The 15,090-nt window shown below is 33.2% G+C and overlaps 1 protein-coding gene across 1 annotated transcript; it reads right to left on the reverse strand.

The window, feature by feature from the left end:
* Positions 1-7,748: 7,748 nt before the first annotated feature.
* Positions 7,749-13,957, reverse strand: LOC133668460 (CBS domain-containing protein CBSX6-like). Its single transcript, XM_062088324.1, has 2 exons — positions 13,247-13,957; positions 7,749-8,816 (listed from the first exon to the last, which is right to left on the reverse strand). The coding sequence occupies exons 1-2, from the start codon at positions 13,588-13,590 to the stop codon at positions 7,892-7,894; spliced, it is 1,269 nt and encodes a 422-aa protein (XP_061944308.1). The 5' UTR covers positions 13,591-13,957; the 3' UTR covers positions 7,749-7,891.
* Positions 13,958-15,090: the final 1,133 nt, after the last annotated feature.

Here is a 15,090-nt window from a genome sequence, read left to right on the forward strand (position 1 = left end):
ATATAACTCTTTTTGGTGTGCTCATGGAAGTGTGATGTTGCTTCCACAAATGGTGGTTCTGAGCAAATGCCAGCGATCGTTTTTTGTACAAGTAATGAGGTCCAGCGGTTATTCCACCCACCTTCCCGAATAGGGTTCATGCTCTCGTGTATTTATTTATTAATTCTAAAATTATTATATATTCCTAGTGCTGCTTTTAGCGATGATGGCCAGCATAAGACTTTCATTCTTGCAATATTGTTGAGATCGTCGCAAACTAATATTATTACAACACAAGGAGTGATCAAATTGACAGCCCGCAAACTTCCATTATAAATTAGTCAATTTTTAGCTACGTGGTTTTATTGCTTGTAAAAGCGCTGTGTTTTTTGCCTGGTCTGATTTCAAAACAACAATCGAATAGTTCTCAAGCCTGGTTATTGGAATATTAGACTCTGCCCACTGTAATGCAAAAAGTTGAAGCGCTTGCCCTAATATAATTTGAGCACATAGAATAACTAAGTTCTTTTGATGGATTACCATAAGCTGGCCTTGACACAATCTCTAGCTGGTAGACAAAAATCCATGAACAAGTGCGCATGTGCTCTCTATATATTTTTATCAACTCATGCATTCCACTTATTATATGCCTCTTCCAAAGCTTTCTGTTGATGGTATGTGACGATATTTGTTGCAAGAGATAGCCATAATTAACGCGTTGTCTTAGGAGGAAAGCCCCGTAGAGAGGTTTCCAATGACACTAAGGAAGCTCGCTGTTTGATGCTGTAGAAGGCTGCATGCGCCATTCAAATTTGGCAGCTCGCCTGCACAAGCCAGACTAATTTTTGGCCCATTTGTTTAATTTAGTCCTTGATTCTATACTAACTCCACTATCAACAATCCGAGTTGAAAGGTTTTTCTTACCAGCATGATTAGTTAAACTTAAAGAATTGGTATTGAAGAGTTGCATCGAACCCATATTGAGTCCAGATATATAGGTTAAAAGCATATCTCACTTGAAAGTTCTCCACTCCGATTAGTTTCCTCGGTATTGCAGAAAATAAATGCATTAAGTGAGATTGAAAAATTGCAGAAAATAAGCATCCTTAATTTTCAACAAGAAAATGTGGAATATATATGCTTACAAAGACTCAAATAATATTTATATATATATATATATATAGTATAAAAAAAAATATTATTTTTAAATGAAAGAGTTAGTTACAAATCTGCATCAAAATTAAACTGCTACTAACTCAAAAGAGGAAAAAAATACGTAAAAAAATACAAATCTAAACCTCCTTCATTGTTGTTGGTTGCAACGCAAGTGCGCTTGTTCTTGTATGAGGTATTTGACTTCCAATTCCAGAGCAAAACACCTCAAGATTACTAATAAAAACTCTAGAGCGTGTGGAATGTTAAATCATGTATATATGTTGATTAAGCTTAGAAAAACTATTGAATAACCCGTCAAGAAGTGGAACTAGTTGAAGAAGGGACGATATTTGTTACCTTTGTCAGGTCTGACAAGGCCACCCAACACCTATGATGTTGCCAGACAGATAGAGTAGGGCAATGCCAATGATCTTGTGCAATGTATGTTCAATTACATGAGACTTTTTTCCGTGAACAATCGCAGTCAAAAACCCACGAGGACCACCAGGAGTATATATATATAGACCAGAACTTGACAACTAGTTAAATAAACAATTAATATAAAAGAGATCTGGTAACTATATTCATTCACCTAATTTTAGTTTTACATTCTTGCAAGCAAACAAGTTACTGAAACAACTAATAAAGGATAAAATTGGATCAATTCTGAAAAGTATAATATTTCTCATGTTGTTTTTTGAAGCTGAATAACAACATCAAAGATGAATTCTTCATCTGGTTCAAATGCATCTTCGAGATTTTTTTCGACTCTCAAGTGAAAAAATACAGGGGAATGATGCGGGTACCATATATGGAAGTTATTATGGAGGGAAGAATCATATACCAAAAGCAAGATTTTCACAAACTAGAAAATTGCTAGGTATCTGCTAAAAGTTTATCACTGTATTCATCACTTCTTTGTAAACTTTTGAAGATCTAAGAACTTGTAACAAAATATCTCTAGGTATCTACTGGAAATAACAAAACAAAATTGCAATTACTCCATGTATTTGTTTAATAAACAAGAAGATTATATATGTTGTGTGTGTAGAACAAGAACATTGTACGTGTTGTGTGTGTGTGCAAGTTTCCGTACATGCATATGTATAGGAACATGACTCCATGTATTTTCTTATCAACAATCTGCATACACACAGGATGAAAGTGGTAGCTCTCTAGCGTTTCAATGCAAGGTCATGGCTAGTTGTTTTATCTTTCTTCATTCATGTGTCTTACATCAGTAGAACAAAGAGAAGTAAAGGATGTTTACGCCGCAAGTTACAAACAATAACCTCTCCACGTATCTTTGATCCCATGACGACTCCATTCATTCTTTTGCCCCCTCTTTTATGTCCCAACTATGTACTATAGTAATTCTACAAGTCTATGGAGAGTAGAATTGAATGATTTTACTTTTTGTAACATCCTTGTATGACTTTACTATAGTAAAAAAATTGATTTTCACCTGATAACACAACGTAACGGGAGTAAAACATGTATGACTTCCCCTGAATAATCGAAGTTGAATCAAGAAACAACCTCGCCAATGCTTACTTCCTGCTACAGGAACCCAATAATGATGCTTACATCAAAATTCAAATACTATAATCGAGCTCAGGTGAATGAAGCTGCATTACCTTCTCCAAAACCCTGAGTGCCATATCTTAATTGATGGGGGAAATATGGTATTTTGCGACAACAATTCAGTGTAAAGACATCTACAGTATGCTTGCGACTTAGTAACTGCAAATAATTATATTAAAAAAAAAAAACAAAAACAAAATCACTCCACTAGATCATTATTCACAAGTAAAGTAAATTGAGATTGAGCTTTTAAAGGTAATGGCTCACAACAAAGAAGTTCAAAGCACTGGAAAAAAAATACAAACAAGGTATAAAAGACTAACCCGGTTTTAATCCGGCTAGGTTTGGCCTGACTAGTTTGACCTGAAAACAAACTAAAACAAAACAAAAATAGATTAAACATGAAAAAAAAACACAAAAAAAAACTTAAAAAAAAGGATCAAACACGAAAAGAATAAAGAACACCAAGAACATTCATCAAGAACCTAACAACACAACTCTTAAACCAGACCAGATCTAGAATAAAAAAAGACATGGTTTTATTCGCAAACATGCATAGAACAAGAATCAAAATTCAAAAACCATCGATCATCACTTAAAAACCATGATTTAATCAAAAAGGTATTCCAAACAGTCGAAAGAAACCTAAAATCTAAATGCACAAATATGAATTATTGATGCATTTTAACCATAGATAGTTTGCTAAACAAGGTGTCCGAAGGTTTATGTGGAAACAATTGGACCAAAGTTGGTCCAAATCATGGAGTTAAGACAATAATCTTTCTAAGAACACGAAGAACACTGCCTTAGAAAACCCAGAAAATACAGCAAACCCGAAAACTATAGCAAAAGCTATAAAACCCAAAAAAACAAACTTACTCTTAGCAGCTCTAACTTAAACATGCTTACACACACTTTTAAAAACATCAAAAACATCCATAAATCTCAGGAACCAAATGCAACAGCATCATACTTAAACCCTCTAATAAATGCATATGGAAATCTAATAAACTAAAAACATTAGTCCATCACAAATTCTCAACTAAAAATACATAAGCTTATGGTGGCTACAACCAAAAAAAAAAACCTAAGCAACAAGAATAAAAGGCCTAAGAAAACCTTCAAAATGGCCTTATAAACATACTTGTAATAAACAAAATAACATCAAATGGCAAAACAACATCTAAACCAAACTTCAACATTAAGACGGCTACCATAACATAACAAATTATGCATTATCCAAAAATAAGCATATATATGCCTATTAATCCAAGAATAGACTGAAATGCATTTAGACTCAAGCATTAACACATCAAAACAAAAAAAAAACATTAAACTATCAAATAACAACTATAACATGAATCTAAATAGGAGGGGAGGGGGGTGTGCTCATTGAGCTCCGCCCCCTCATCAAACTTGGAAGGTTTACCTTGTAAAATGATTGTTTCTTTTTTGGATTCTTAGCTCTTTTTCTCTTGATCTCTCCCTCTTTTTTGGTGGTTTTCCTTGCCTTTTTATAGCCTCTTAAGGTAGGTGGTTACAAAACTACTTGTGAATTTTTGGTTGATTTTTTAAAAACTAGGTTATATAAGATTATTTTCTTCAATCTGTTAGAAGTCGTTTCTTTCTTCTTCTTTTTTTGTTTTTTTTTCCTTGTCATTAGATGTCTAACAAACAATTGAGAGCTTCTAGAAAAGTTTGGAAAGTTAATGGCTGAAGTTTTGGCCAAAAATGGTTGATCGAGGGTGCAAGTTCTATGAATTAAATGTGAATAATGAGGGGTTATTTGATCAAAACAAATCATAGACATTGTAAAGGGGGTGTTATTCTTCCACTAGGATGACCACACTTTATTTGGTGGTTTATAGCTTCCTTACCATCGAACCAAAGTTGGATGTAACACTGTTGAATTTCTCTGAAATGGTCAAGGTTGACTTGGGATAAGAAGTTGAGGGCTTTCACGTGCAGGTGAGGTAAAAACATCGAGTAAATATGGCACAACTTTATGGAGGGGAACCTCCTCTAGTGCACGAGGTAGTTGAAGATATCATGTTCATTCGCTTAAATATTGCAACTCGATCAGCTTATTCGGCTGAAGAAAGGGATGCATAGTAACCTAAACGATGTCGTTTTGGCTAAACCCTACAAATTAGGGTTTTAAATTTGAAATTTGATAAACTTCAACATAATCCCTATTCTTTCAGTTTCTTTTACTTTCACCCATAATTATCTCCTGAACTTTTAATTTCATGCAATTTTATCCCTGTCAAACTCAATTATCAGCCCTAAAGTTAAATGTCTTTTATAAAATGATCTTTAATTTTTTATTTGTTCAATTAGACCCTCAATTCACCATCAAACTTTTATTATTCAATTTGGCCCCTGATTTCATTGATTTCGGTCCCTAAAGTTATGCGCCTTTTAAAAGTTAGTCCTTAGTCTTTGATTTATTCAATTAAATCTCTAATTACCTATCAAACTTTTATATTTATGCAATTAAACCCTTGATTTGACCAAATTAACTCTTAAAATTTTCAATTCGACCCTTGAACTTTAATTAAAACCTAAATTGACTTCAAGAATCAATTTTTCTTGCAATTAAGCCCTCAATAAATTCAATTAAACCTGGAAAAAATCCAATTAAGTCCTTAAACATATAATATTAAATTTTCCTCCTCAAAAATTGAATTCTCTTTGTCAACAAGGTTAAATTTTCCAATTTTGTATATTTTGACTCTCCTCAACCAATATTTAGCAATTTCCTGGGAGTCCTAGTATGTTCTTCTCAACTTATAAATATTTTTTATTTTTCTTTCATCATTTCTTTTATTTTTTTTATTTTCTCTTTTTTTTTTGTTTATGTAGGGTCTCAAAATAAGTAATAACAATTACCTCAATTAAGATAACATGTAATATGATTAAAGCATAACATTCTCTATATAAGATAATTTAGTGGTCTCAAGTCTAAGGATCACTTATACAACCGTCATGTGAGCTTTTTTCATAGACATGGGTGATCTCTCCATATAAAATTCTATGCAGGTCGGTTCAGTGTACATATCTTATGACAAGCACCTGCATATTAGTTATAAGTATATTTTATACCTTAACTTATGAGAACAGTTGCTTCTTTTTATAATAAAAAAAAACATAATATGTACTGGTCTTTACAGCTCTAATAAATATCTAGTATTTAAAAGAGTATTGACCATAAATATTCATGAACAATGTTTGGATGCAATATGAATCTCAAAATTATAACAACTTTATAATTTTCTTTGCAAAGCATTTTTGTCCCAAGAACTTTATCCTTACTCTAGATTCATAAATCAAATATTAGATTCATTAATCAAATATTATATGAATATTAAAGATAAATTAAGCCTTTATTAATAATAAATATGTATTTACATAAATATAATAATGTCATATATAATTAACTAATTGGCTACAAGACATATTAAACTAAAATATTGTTCATATCGTGTTAACTTGTCAACCCTGAAACTATGGGCATGGAATTCGGATAACCCCACAGAAAAAAAAAAGTAAGAAAAAATCTACGAATGATATTTTTAGCTATTATTAATGAAGGCAATAGAATATATTTTCGAAGAATCGATTGAATTACTAAAACACAACCTCTTATTGCTTGAGCAAAAATAATGCTATCCCAGGTTTCGGCTATTTCTATACGGACTTTTTCTTCTCTTTTGTCTTCTTCTCGTCATGAACCAATATAAAAAAAATCAAATATTGAATGATAAAATTAAAAAAAAATAATAATAATTTTATAGAAGGACCTAAAAAATCCAAAGTCAACCTTCAAAACCTATGGTTCTAATCATGAGTTCTGAACTAACTCCATAGAAAGCTAAAAAACAAAAAGCAACATCCTCCATAAAAAATTATTGATGCATGAAATTACAAAAAAAAATGCAATAAAAAAAGACCCTAAACAAAATAAACAACAATAAAAAGAATAAGGACCAAAATCAACATAAATAAATTGAAATCAAATTCTTGGGATGAAATTGATAAAGAAACTCAATTAGTAAAAGGATAAGAAAAAAATCAAAAGACTAAGAATTAAATCTGATATAAAATCAAACTAAACCAAATGATTATGAATGAAATTGAAGAGAAAAATAAATCAAAAGAAGATAATAAAAAAATAGCAATCAATATCAAATGATGAAATTTTTATTTTTAAAAAATAAAATTATGTCAAACAATGAAATTAGAAATTAAAATTGAAGAACTAAATTGAAAAAAAGATAATTTTTTTACAAAAGAATCAAGAATAAAAATTAGAAATCAAAATAATAAAAACTGAAGTTGAAATATCAACAATAAAGAGATCAACCTGTAATTTTCAGGGGATAAGAGGAGGAAAAAAAAATTCTTCAACGACAAACCATTCAAGCATCGTCAACACACGCTACACTAAGAGGAAGAGGAGGCCATTGAGTTTCCATTGACAAGACAGAAAAGCAGTTCTGACCACCCAAAAATGTTTCATGTGCCGCTTACGCGCCGACACGTGTACAACACACGCCAACAACTTTTTAAATTCAAATATTAATCAAATATTCTAGGAAGACCAAATTGTCCTTCATAGCCATATAATTAAAAAAAAAATTGTGAGAACACCAATAAACCTCTTAACTAATGGCTTATTTTTTATTAATTTCAAGGGTAAAAATATGTGTTTTAAAAAATAAAAAGATTATAGTAACCTTGATAGTCAATCATTAAACTTTTTTTAATTTCAAGATTAAATAAGTTGTTTTATTGTTTCTAAAAATTAAAAAAAAAATCATATATCCTATGTCAATATGTAATGAAGAAAAAAATTACCCCTAAATCATTAGTTTTTTTTTTTAATGGCAAAAAAGTCATTACGTAAATTTAGAATAAATGTACAGTGTTTTCTACAGGATTTTGACAACGCGATTTAAAGTTTCTGTTAATTTTATTTTTAAATAATAAAACGCTTGTAGAGATGTAGTTGTTGCAAAACACCATCGTTCAGACAACAGATATTAAAACATTATTATTCAACTCATCAACAATTTCCCATAAGCTTATATCTCCACTCTTCAGTGTCTTAACTCAGAAAAAATACAATTAATAAAAATTTAAAAAAACTCAGTTGCAAAACCTTCGTTGTTCAACACAAAGTTGCAAAAGCCTCAGGTCGATTCACATGAGTAACAGATGCAGGTTGTTTTGTTACCGCAGCCAAGATGTCAGCATAACCAACCACCCCAACTAAAATGTCATCACTATGATCCTCGATCACCCATACATGGGTTGCCCTGTGAGACAGCATCTGTGCCATCACTGCAGCCAATGAGCTCGTAATTTTACATGTCAGGGGAGCACTTCGACCCCTATAAACACTCCTGCCAATTCCGATTGAGTTTCCTGGATTGAACCCAATGCTCCTACTGCTGAATTTCCTCAGCCTTGTTGAACCAGCCCCATGAGCTGTATTATCATCATCAACTGCTGAATTAGCTGCAAAATCCGGTAGTGATCTTGATGTGACATTATCCTCAACCCCCATCACAAACTGCCCGGCTGAGAGGTTTGCTAAAGCCCATGCTGCAGCCAGATAATCACATTTCCACAATCTAGAGGCTGATATTTCCCCTATGATCTTACATTGACCATTTGGAATGGGCTCCACAACAGCTATCGCACTGGGATCTTCAGGCAGCTCTCTTGTTGCTTCAATGGCTGGGAGAGAGGCTTCTAATGAGTTGTAATTTGCGTTAATGGCTCCAAGGGAGGAGATGGAGGAAAGAGGGAGTGGAGCTAGAGCACCAAGGCATCCAATGAGAAAACGGATGACATCTTCTCTAGAGAGACAGCAAAATTTGTCGCGGTTGGAAGTGCCAGAAGATGAGGAAGGACGGTTGGGGTTGATTGTCAGGTTATTATTGCTGCTGCTGTTGGATGTATCAGCATTCTTGAGCCACTTACCATTGTAGAGAATTGAGAATCTCTTGCTCATACCTTTCCATCCCATGCTTTTTGGAACAATAAGGCGCCTTACACCTTGCTTCATCATTTCCAAGGCATCTATCAACCTACCACAAGCACCAAAAAGTCATTTCCTATATGAACTCTATTCTCAGGAATGCATTACAAGTTTCTGTATGTGGTACCCTATCAAATCACATGACATTTTTTAAATCTCGAAGAATCTAAACTTTATTCTCTTGTACATATATAACCTGAGGAAGAACAAATTTACAAATCCCTTGGGATTTCTCCACAAAAAAAAGGCTCAGTTTACAAGATGATTAAGGAAAAGTATTTTCCAATAAGGATGCACTCTGGCCCGGATTATGTGCTTGTATCTAGATGCATACTAACACAAACAACCATACAAAGCGAGAGACAAGAAACAAAACCTGTCAAATAGAACATGTACAAATATAAAGATTATTTATATGGAGAAAAATCATGTAAGGAGCCCCAGAAGAGTGCTATATACAAACCACTAAGAAAACCATATCCAAAATGAGAGAAAATCTACCACAAAAAATCAAATTTCAAATTTAGATCAACTTCCTATAGTTGCATGAAAAAAAATCTTTTCAGCATTTACTCTTTCTTTCATCTCCTCTCTATTGCACATGAGTATGCAAGTCAACCAAGAATGAAGAAACCAAGTTTCTGCACCATTTAATATTACAAAACTACAACTCTTCATAAATCCCATATTAAATAATCGTGCCTCCAGCCTCTTCACCTTAACAATCCCCACCAATCTCACCTTATTTAGGTTGATACAATCAAGGAAAGAGGTATTTAGATCACACCATCCATTAACAAGGCATGCTTTTTAACTTGGAGGTTTATAAATTTTAGAGAACTTCTTTATTTAGGTTGATGTGTGTGTGTGTGTGTGTTGCGCATTTTGGTATTATTATGAATTTTATGATAATTGATGTTTTATGTTCTTTGGAGATTAGGGACCTTTAGGACGTGTATCAAAGCACACAAATTCTCTATTTGGAGTAGCCATATGATGAATGATTTGAGATTTGAAAATTAAAATTATGATTATAGAGATCAATTTCCCCATGAGATGGATTCCTAGTGCTCAGAGGATGGATTCTTGTAGAAAACCTTTATTTTCTACTTTTGTCCAATCCCAAGTACCCAACTCTAGAAACACTAATATAAGAACATGTCTAGTTTATTTATCCAATGACCAATTGGTCTACCAGCCCTTCCCCTTTACAGACAGGTCAGCCTGTCGAGCGGATTCTGTAATGCCTAATTGTGGGAAAGGAGTTAGATGATAGATTACAAAGGGAAAGTGACACAGGAGCTTTTGAAATAATAAATGCTTTCCATAGTAATTTGACATTTCTAATTTAGTTTATTATTCTAACACTAGTTTGATTCTATATTAAATAAATAATTTTCCATAAAGATTCCTTTTCCAATAAGGATTTGGCTTAAGGTCTAGAACTAGTATAAATAGAGCTACCTAGCTTATTTTTCATACATATTATTATTATTATTATTATTATTATTATTATTATTATTATTATAAGTTTTCTACAAACTATAAACCTATTTGTCTAGTTCCAACTTCAAATTTTCTTCTATTTAAGCCATCAATTTCCTATTCTTTCTTGTTTTGAGTTGATTTCTCTTCCCATGTTACGTTATGCGTTATTGACGCTTTGCAACAAAAGAAACCAGGGGGAGCCCGAAAGGAGATTACTGAAGGTGACCGCAACCATTTAGACAAATCATAAGGTAGTCATAAGGATGAAGACTCCTTTCATGATGCTGGAGTTGTAAATCATCTGGTGCGAGGTGGACTGGAAGAGAGGAACAACACCACACTTTAACAGAGAAAGAGAGTTGATGAGCTCCAAGCACAAAACACTTTATTTCTAGAGAAATAAGTAGTTATGGGTTGGAAATATTTGTCCATCTATAATGAAATAGATATTGATTGGGATTGTGTATAATGTTTATTTTGATGGTGATTATGATGTTAACTATGTTGTTATAATTAACATCATAATCACCATTAAAATAAACATCATAGACTGGCAAAAAAATCTCAATCCAAATTTATTTTGTTATAGATGGGCAAAGAATTCCAATCCACTACTTTTTTATTGAGGAATTGCTCATCTTTTGTATTTGTTGCTCTTCAACTCTCTTCCTCCATTCAAGTGTAAAGTTTTTCCACGCTTTCAATCCTCCTTTGCACCATATGGTTTATGGCTTCATCATCATGAACAAAGTTTTTATTCTTATGACTACTTTATACCTATAAAGGGTCGTGGTCACCTTTTGGAATCTCCATTCGAGCATTCATTAGTTCCTTTTGTTGCAAAGCATCACTATCACACAACTAATGTTCAACGATACGACTTATCTAAACCAATATTATTTGGCAATCTTGATTTCTCCATCTACAACCTATAACATGTCCTAACATGGTTAAGGGATTGAAACCCTAATACAAGTTTGAGGATTGTTTCGCTCTTATACAAATTTGACATAGTGTGGAAAGAAAAATCAACTCAAAACTACAAAGAATAGAAAATAAACAGCTAAGATAGAGGAAAATTGAAATTGGAACTAGAAAAATAGGTTTAGGATTTGTATACAACCTCTTAGCACATATTATGATTGATAAAAATAATAATAATATGTCTGAAAAATAAGCCAAGAAGCCTTACTTATACAAGTTCTAGGTTTAAATCCTAATCCTTATTCGAAAAGAAATACTTATTGAAAGTTATATAACTAGTATAGAATCTAAATAGTATTAGGATTCCTAAACAAAAAAAAAAGTCAAATTACTAAGAATACATTTATTCTTCCAAAAGCTCTCGAGACGGAAAGGGTGTTATCCAACTACCCAACAACCACAGTTAACAACTTGGTCCATGAGATCAAACCTTCTATTGAATCCTACCTAGACACCTTGATGCATTAGGATGAAGAATATGTGAGAAAGAGTACGGATGATCATTTCCGGTTTGGTTCGGTTCGGTTTTTAACTATAAAATCAAGCAAACCAAAATTTTGTAAAATACAAAAAATAAAACCGAAACCGGTTCAAACAGACCGGTTTTGGATTGGTTATTTTATATTAAAAACCGAAACTCAACCGACCAATTTCAGTTCAGTTTTGATGCGGTTTAGTTCGATTTCGGTTCGGTTATTTTATATTAAAAACCAAAAACTATATTGTTTTTTGGGGGTTTTTTTGGACTTTCTAATGGGCTTGGTTTCGGTTCAGTTCGGGTTTTTTTTGTTTGGTTTTTTTATTTTTTAAGTTCGGTTTGGTTTTTTGATTTCAGGCTTATGGAACCAAACCGAATATTTTTTTAAATATTCTAATCAATTTTTTTTCATGGTTTGGTTTTTTCGGTTATTTTCTTTTTTTCAGTTTAATCGGTTTTTCAGTTTTTTTGCTCACCCCTAAAAAAGAAAAGTAGTATTTCCCGTAGGATAAGGTAAGTACCCACGTAGGACATCACTTGGTTTCATAGTTTCTGGCATCATGATTACCATCAAGGAGTCATTTGAAACGTACATGAGAAAGCAATGGATCTGAATGGATTGAATCCAGACCATGCTCCTTGGAGCAAACACAAGCCTATCATGGAGAAATTGTTCAAATACAGTAGTGAACACCCAAGTCTACTCCCACTCTACAACCCCCCCACCCTGTCCCATCTCAAAGCAGCATGTATACAGCACAAAGCAGATATACTAGATAGATGGAAAAGGTAACAGGCCAAATAGAGAAGAAACAATACCCTTAACATGAGAACAAGTATGATATCAACAATCAGATGTTGACAAGAAATAAAAGCAAAATGGAGTAGCAAAGGGAGTATGCTTATACTTTGTTATTAATCATAGTATTTTGATTTCTTACTTTGCATGCGCACAAGAGAGGAAACAAAGACAGAAGAATGGAATGAACATGATGATTCAAGTGCCACCATGAAGAAGATCAACAACGTTGATGACAAATTCCACAAGCATAGCATTTGCAAGAAGGCAGAAACATAACCACGAGAACTGATGCATGTATCTGAGGGTGAAAAAATAAATTAAAAGGGCCACGCTAATTTGCAAGCACCAGGCAACTTTATATGTCAGAAAATAATTAAAATACTTCATGGCATACTCCGTATTATTCATTATCATAGCAATGGCATGGTCTTGTACGACCAACCTCACTGTACGTTAGCTTGTTGGCATGCTGTTGTACATCAAAACTCTCAAGTGAAAAGTCAAAGGCTGGTGATCAGAAAGTCTTTCGGTACAAAAAAGAGAAGAGAACAGACCGATCAATTAAAGATAATCAAAGAATTATAAACAACTTAAAAAACAGTTGCAACAAGAAGAGTGCATGATTATAACAACCAAAAATTCAGATTCATAATCATAATCACATAACCACGAATCCATGTGAATGTTATACTAAGTGGCGTTAGAGAAATTAGAATAAAGAGCTAACCTTGTAGCAGGATCAACCTGTTTGAGAAGCGAAGTATTAGGAACAACAACCTGAGAGACTGGAGTCTTGATGGCCTTATCCCGATCCTCTAAGCACTCAGTTGAAGCCAAAAAAGCCACAATATCAAGCGAATTAAGGATACCAACAAACCTCTGTAGTCTCGTTTCACTGTTCTCAATCATGCCCACATGAGATTTCCTCTTCCAAACTGGAATCCCACACTCTGTCGATTCTCCTATTGCCCGAATCGCAGATTCTACCGTCTCTGTCTCATGGAATTCCACCATCTCTGGCTTCCCCACCGTCAGATCTCCCACCACATGATAAAGAAACACAGATGGCATTGTTGATATGTGGTTTTTTTTTCTTTCCTTGAAAGCAACCAAAACTAACACAGAGAAAACAAACGGAAGAACCAGGTTGGCTATAAGAGGGAATGGAGGAGAATGAGGAGAAGGTGAAAAGGTGTGATTGGTGATCTATGGAGAATCAGAAGATGTACAGCGTTGTTTATAGGTGCAGAGATAAAGAGAGATTTGGCCATTGATGAAGATGAAGACAAAGAAAAGAAAGAGGAAAGTTAAGGCCCATCAAACTCGGTGACTCTATTCCCTCTTTCGAGGATCACTGAGAGGAGAGCCTGCGTGAAAATTGGTCAGCTTGTGCCTTGTAGAGAAGGAGAGACTGAGTTGTGGATGAGATTGAATAAATAAAATCAAAAGTAATAATAATAATAATATATTGCAATATGATAATATATTTACTTAAAATGCATTTGGTCCCAAAAAAGTAAAAACTTATATTTAATTAATTTTATTTCTATTATTATTATTATTATTATTATTATTATTTGAACCGTTATTTTTTTGAAAAAAATAAACTTACTTTAATTTAAGCTAAGCAAAAACTAACTATTTTTTAAGTTTTAGAAGCTTATTCCATTATTTTATAGCAAAATTCATTTAATTTAATAATAATAAAAATAAATTAATTAAATATAAAAATTGAGGGAAGTCGGTAGAAAAGAAAGAAAAAGAAATGGGCTGGCACAATAATTAAAGTAGGTGAGAGAATTTAGAAAAGAAAATGAAAGGATGTATGAGGCATTGGAGGAGATATATCAGAGCTAAATTGATGACACTTAAATCTTGACACGGCGAATCAATAAGCATCGAAAAAAATTAACTTTGGACTTGGAGGTGACTCCCACTTACCGTCTAAAATTAACAGCATCCTCACATGCAGCGCATCTGATACACTTTTTTTTTTAATTATTAATATAGAAATTTAGATTAATTTATATGTATCTTAATTAATTATATACATCTTAAAATTAATAATTATATAAATTTTTAGTACTCTTGAAAAAACATAAACTCGTGACCGTAAAAAAATAAATTCAAAATCATACAAGGTAAACTTCCTCATTATTTTAACCATGATATATTGACATGTTTATAATAAAAAAAAAATCACAAGAGACGCACGTGTTATCTGTGCATCTTATGTTGTGCCTGTATGGCGTGTGCTGATAAGCAGCAGCTGGAACCAAGTGATGATCTGGAGCCAAGAAGATCGCACAAAGTTCCTAAAAAGAATCGCAGGTTCATAGAGTTGTGAAGAGCCAGTCAAGGGAAGAACAAGTCAAGGGGATCCAGTCACTGCAGTGTCCTCAGTGCACGGGAGGAAGAAGTCAAGTCTTATTTATCAAATTAAATAAATGCCAACTATGCAGCAGGAGTCAGTTGCTAATGTCGCACCCGACATCGCGGCGGCCCTAAAAATGTTTTGTTTGGGGAGTCGCCACCTAGTATTATGGTCACTAGGAACCCTAACTGGTCAAC

The sequence above is a fragment of the Populus nigra genome, chromosome 11, assembly GCF_951802175.1.
Source record: "Populus nigra chromosome 11, ddPopNigr1.1, whole genome shotgun sequence".
NCBI classification, from domain to species: Eukaryota; Viridiplantae; Streptophyta; class Magnoliopsida; order Malpighiales; family Salicaceae; genus Populus; species Populus nigra.

Bases quoted from the DNA above. Each gene is read 5' to 3' on its own strand.
- LOC133668460 (XM_062088324.1), bottom strand. From the start codon at position 13,590: ATGCCATCTGTGTTTCTTTATCATGTGGTGGGAGATCTGACGGTGGGG. The intron at 8,817-13,246 runs GTTAGCTCTTTA...TGCTTGTGGTAG, and splicing joins CAGGTTGATCCTGCTACAAG to GTTGATAGATGCCTTGGAAA.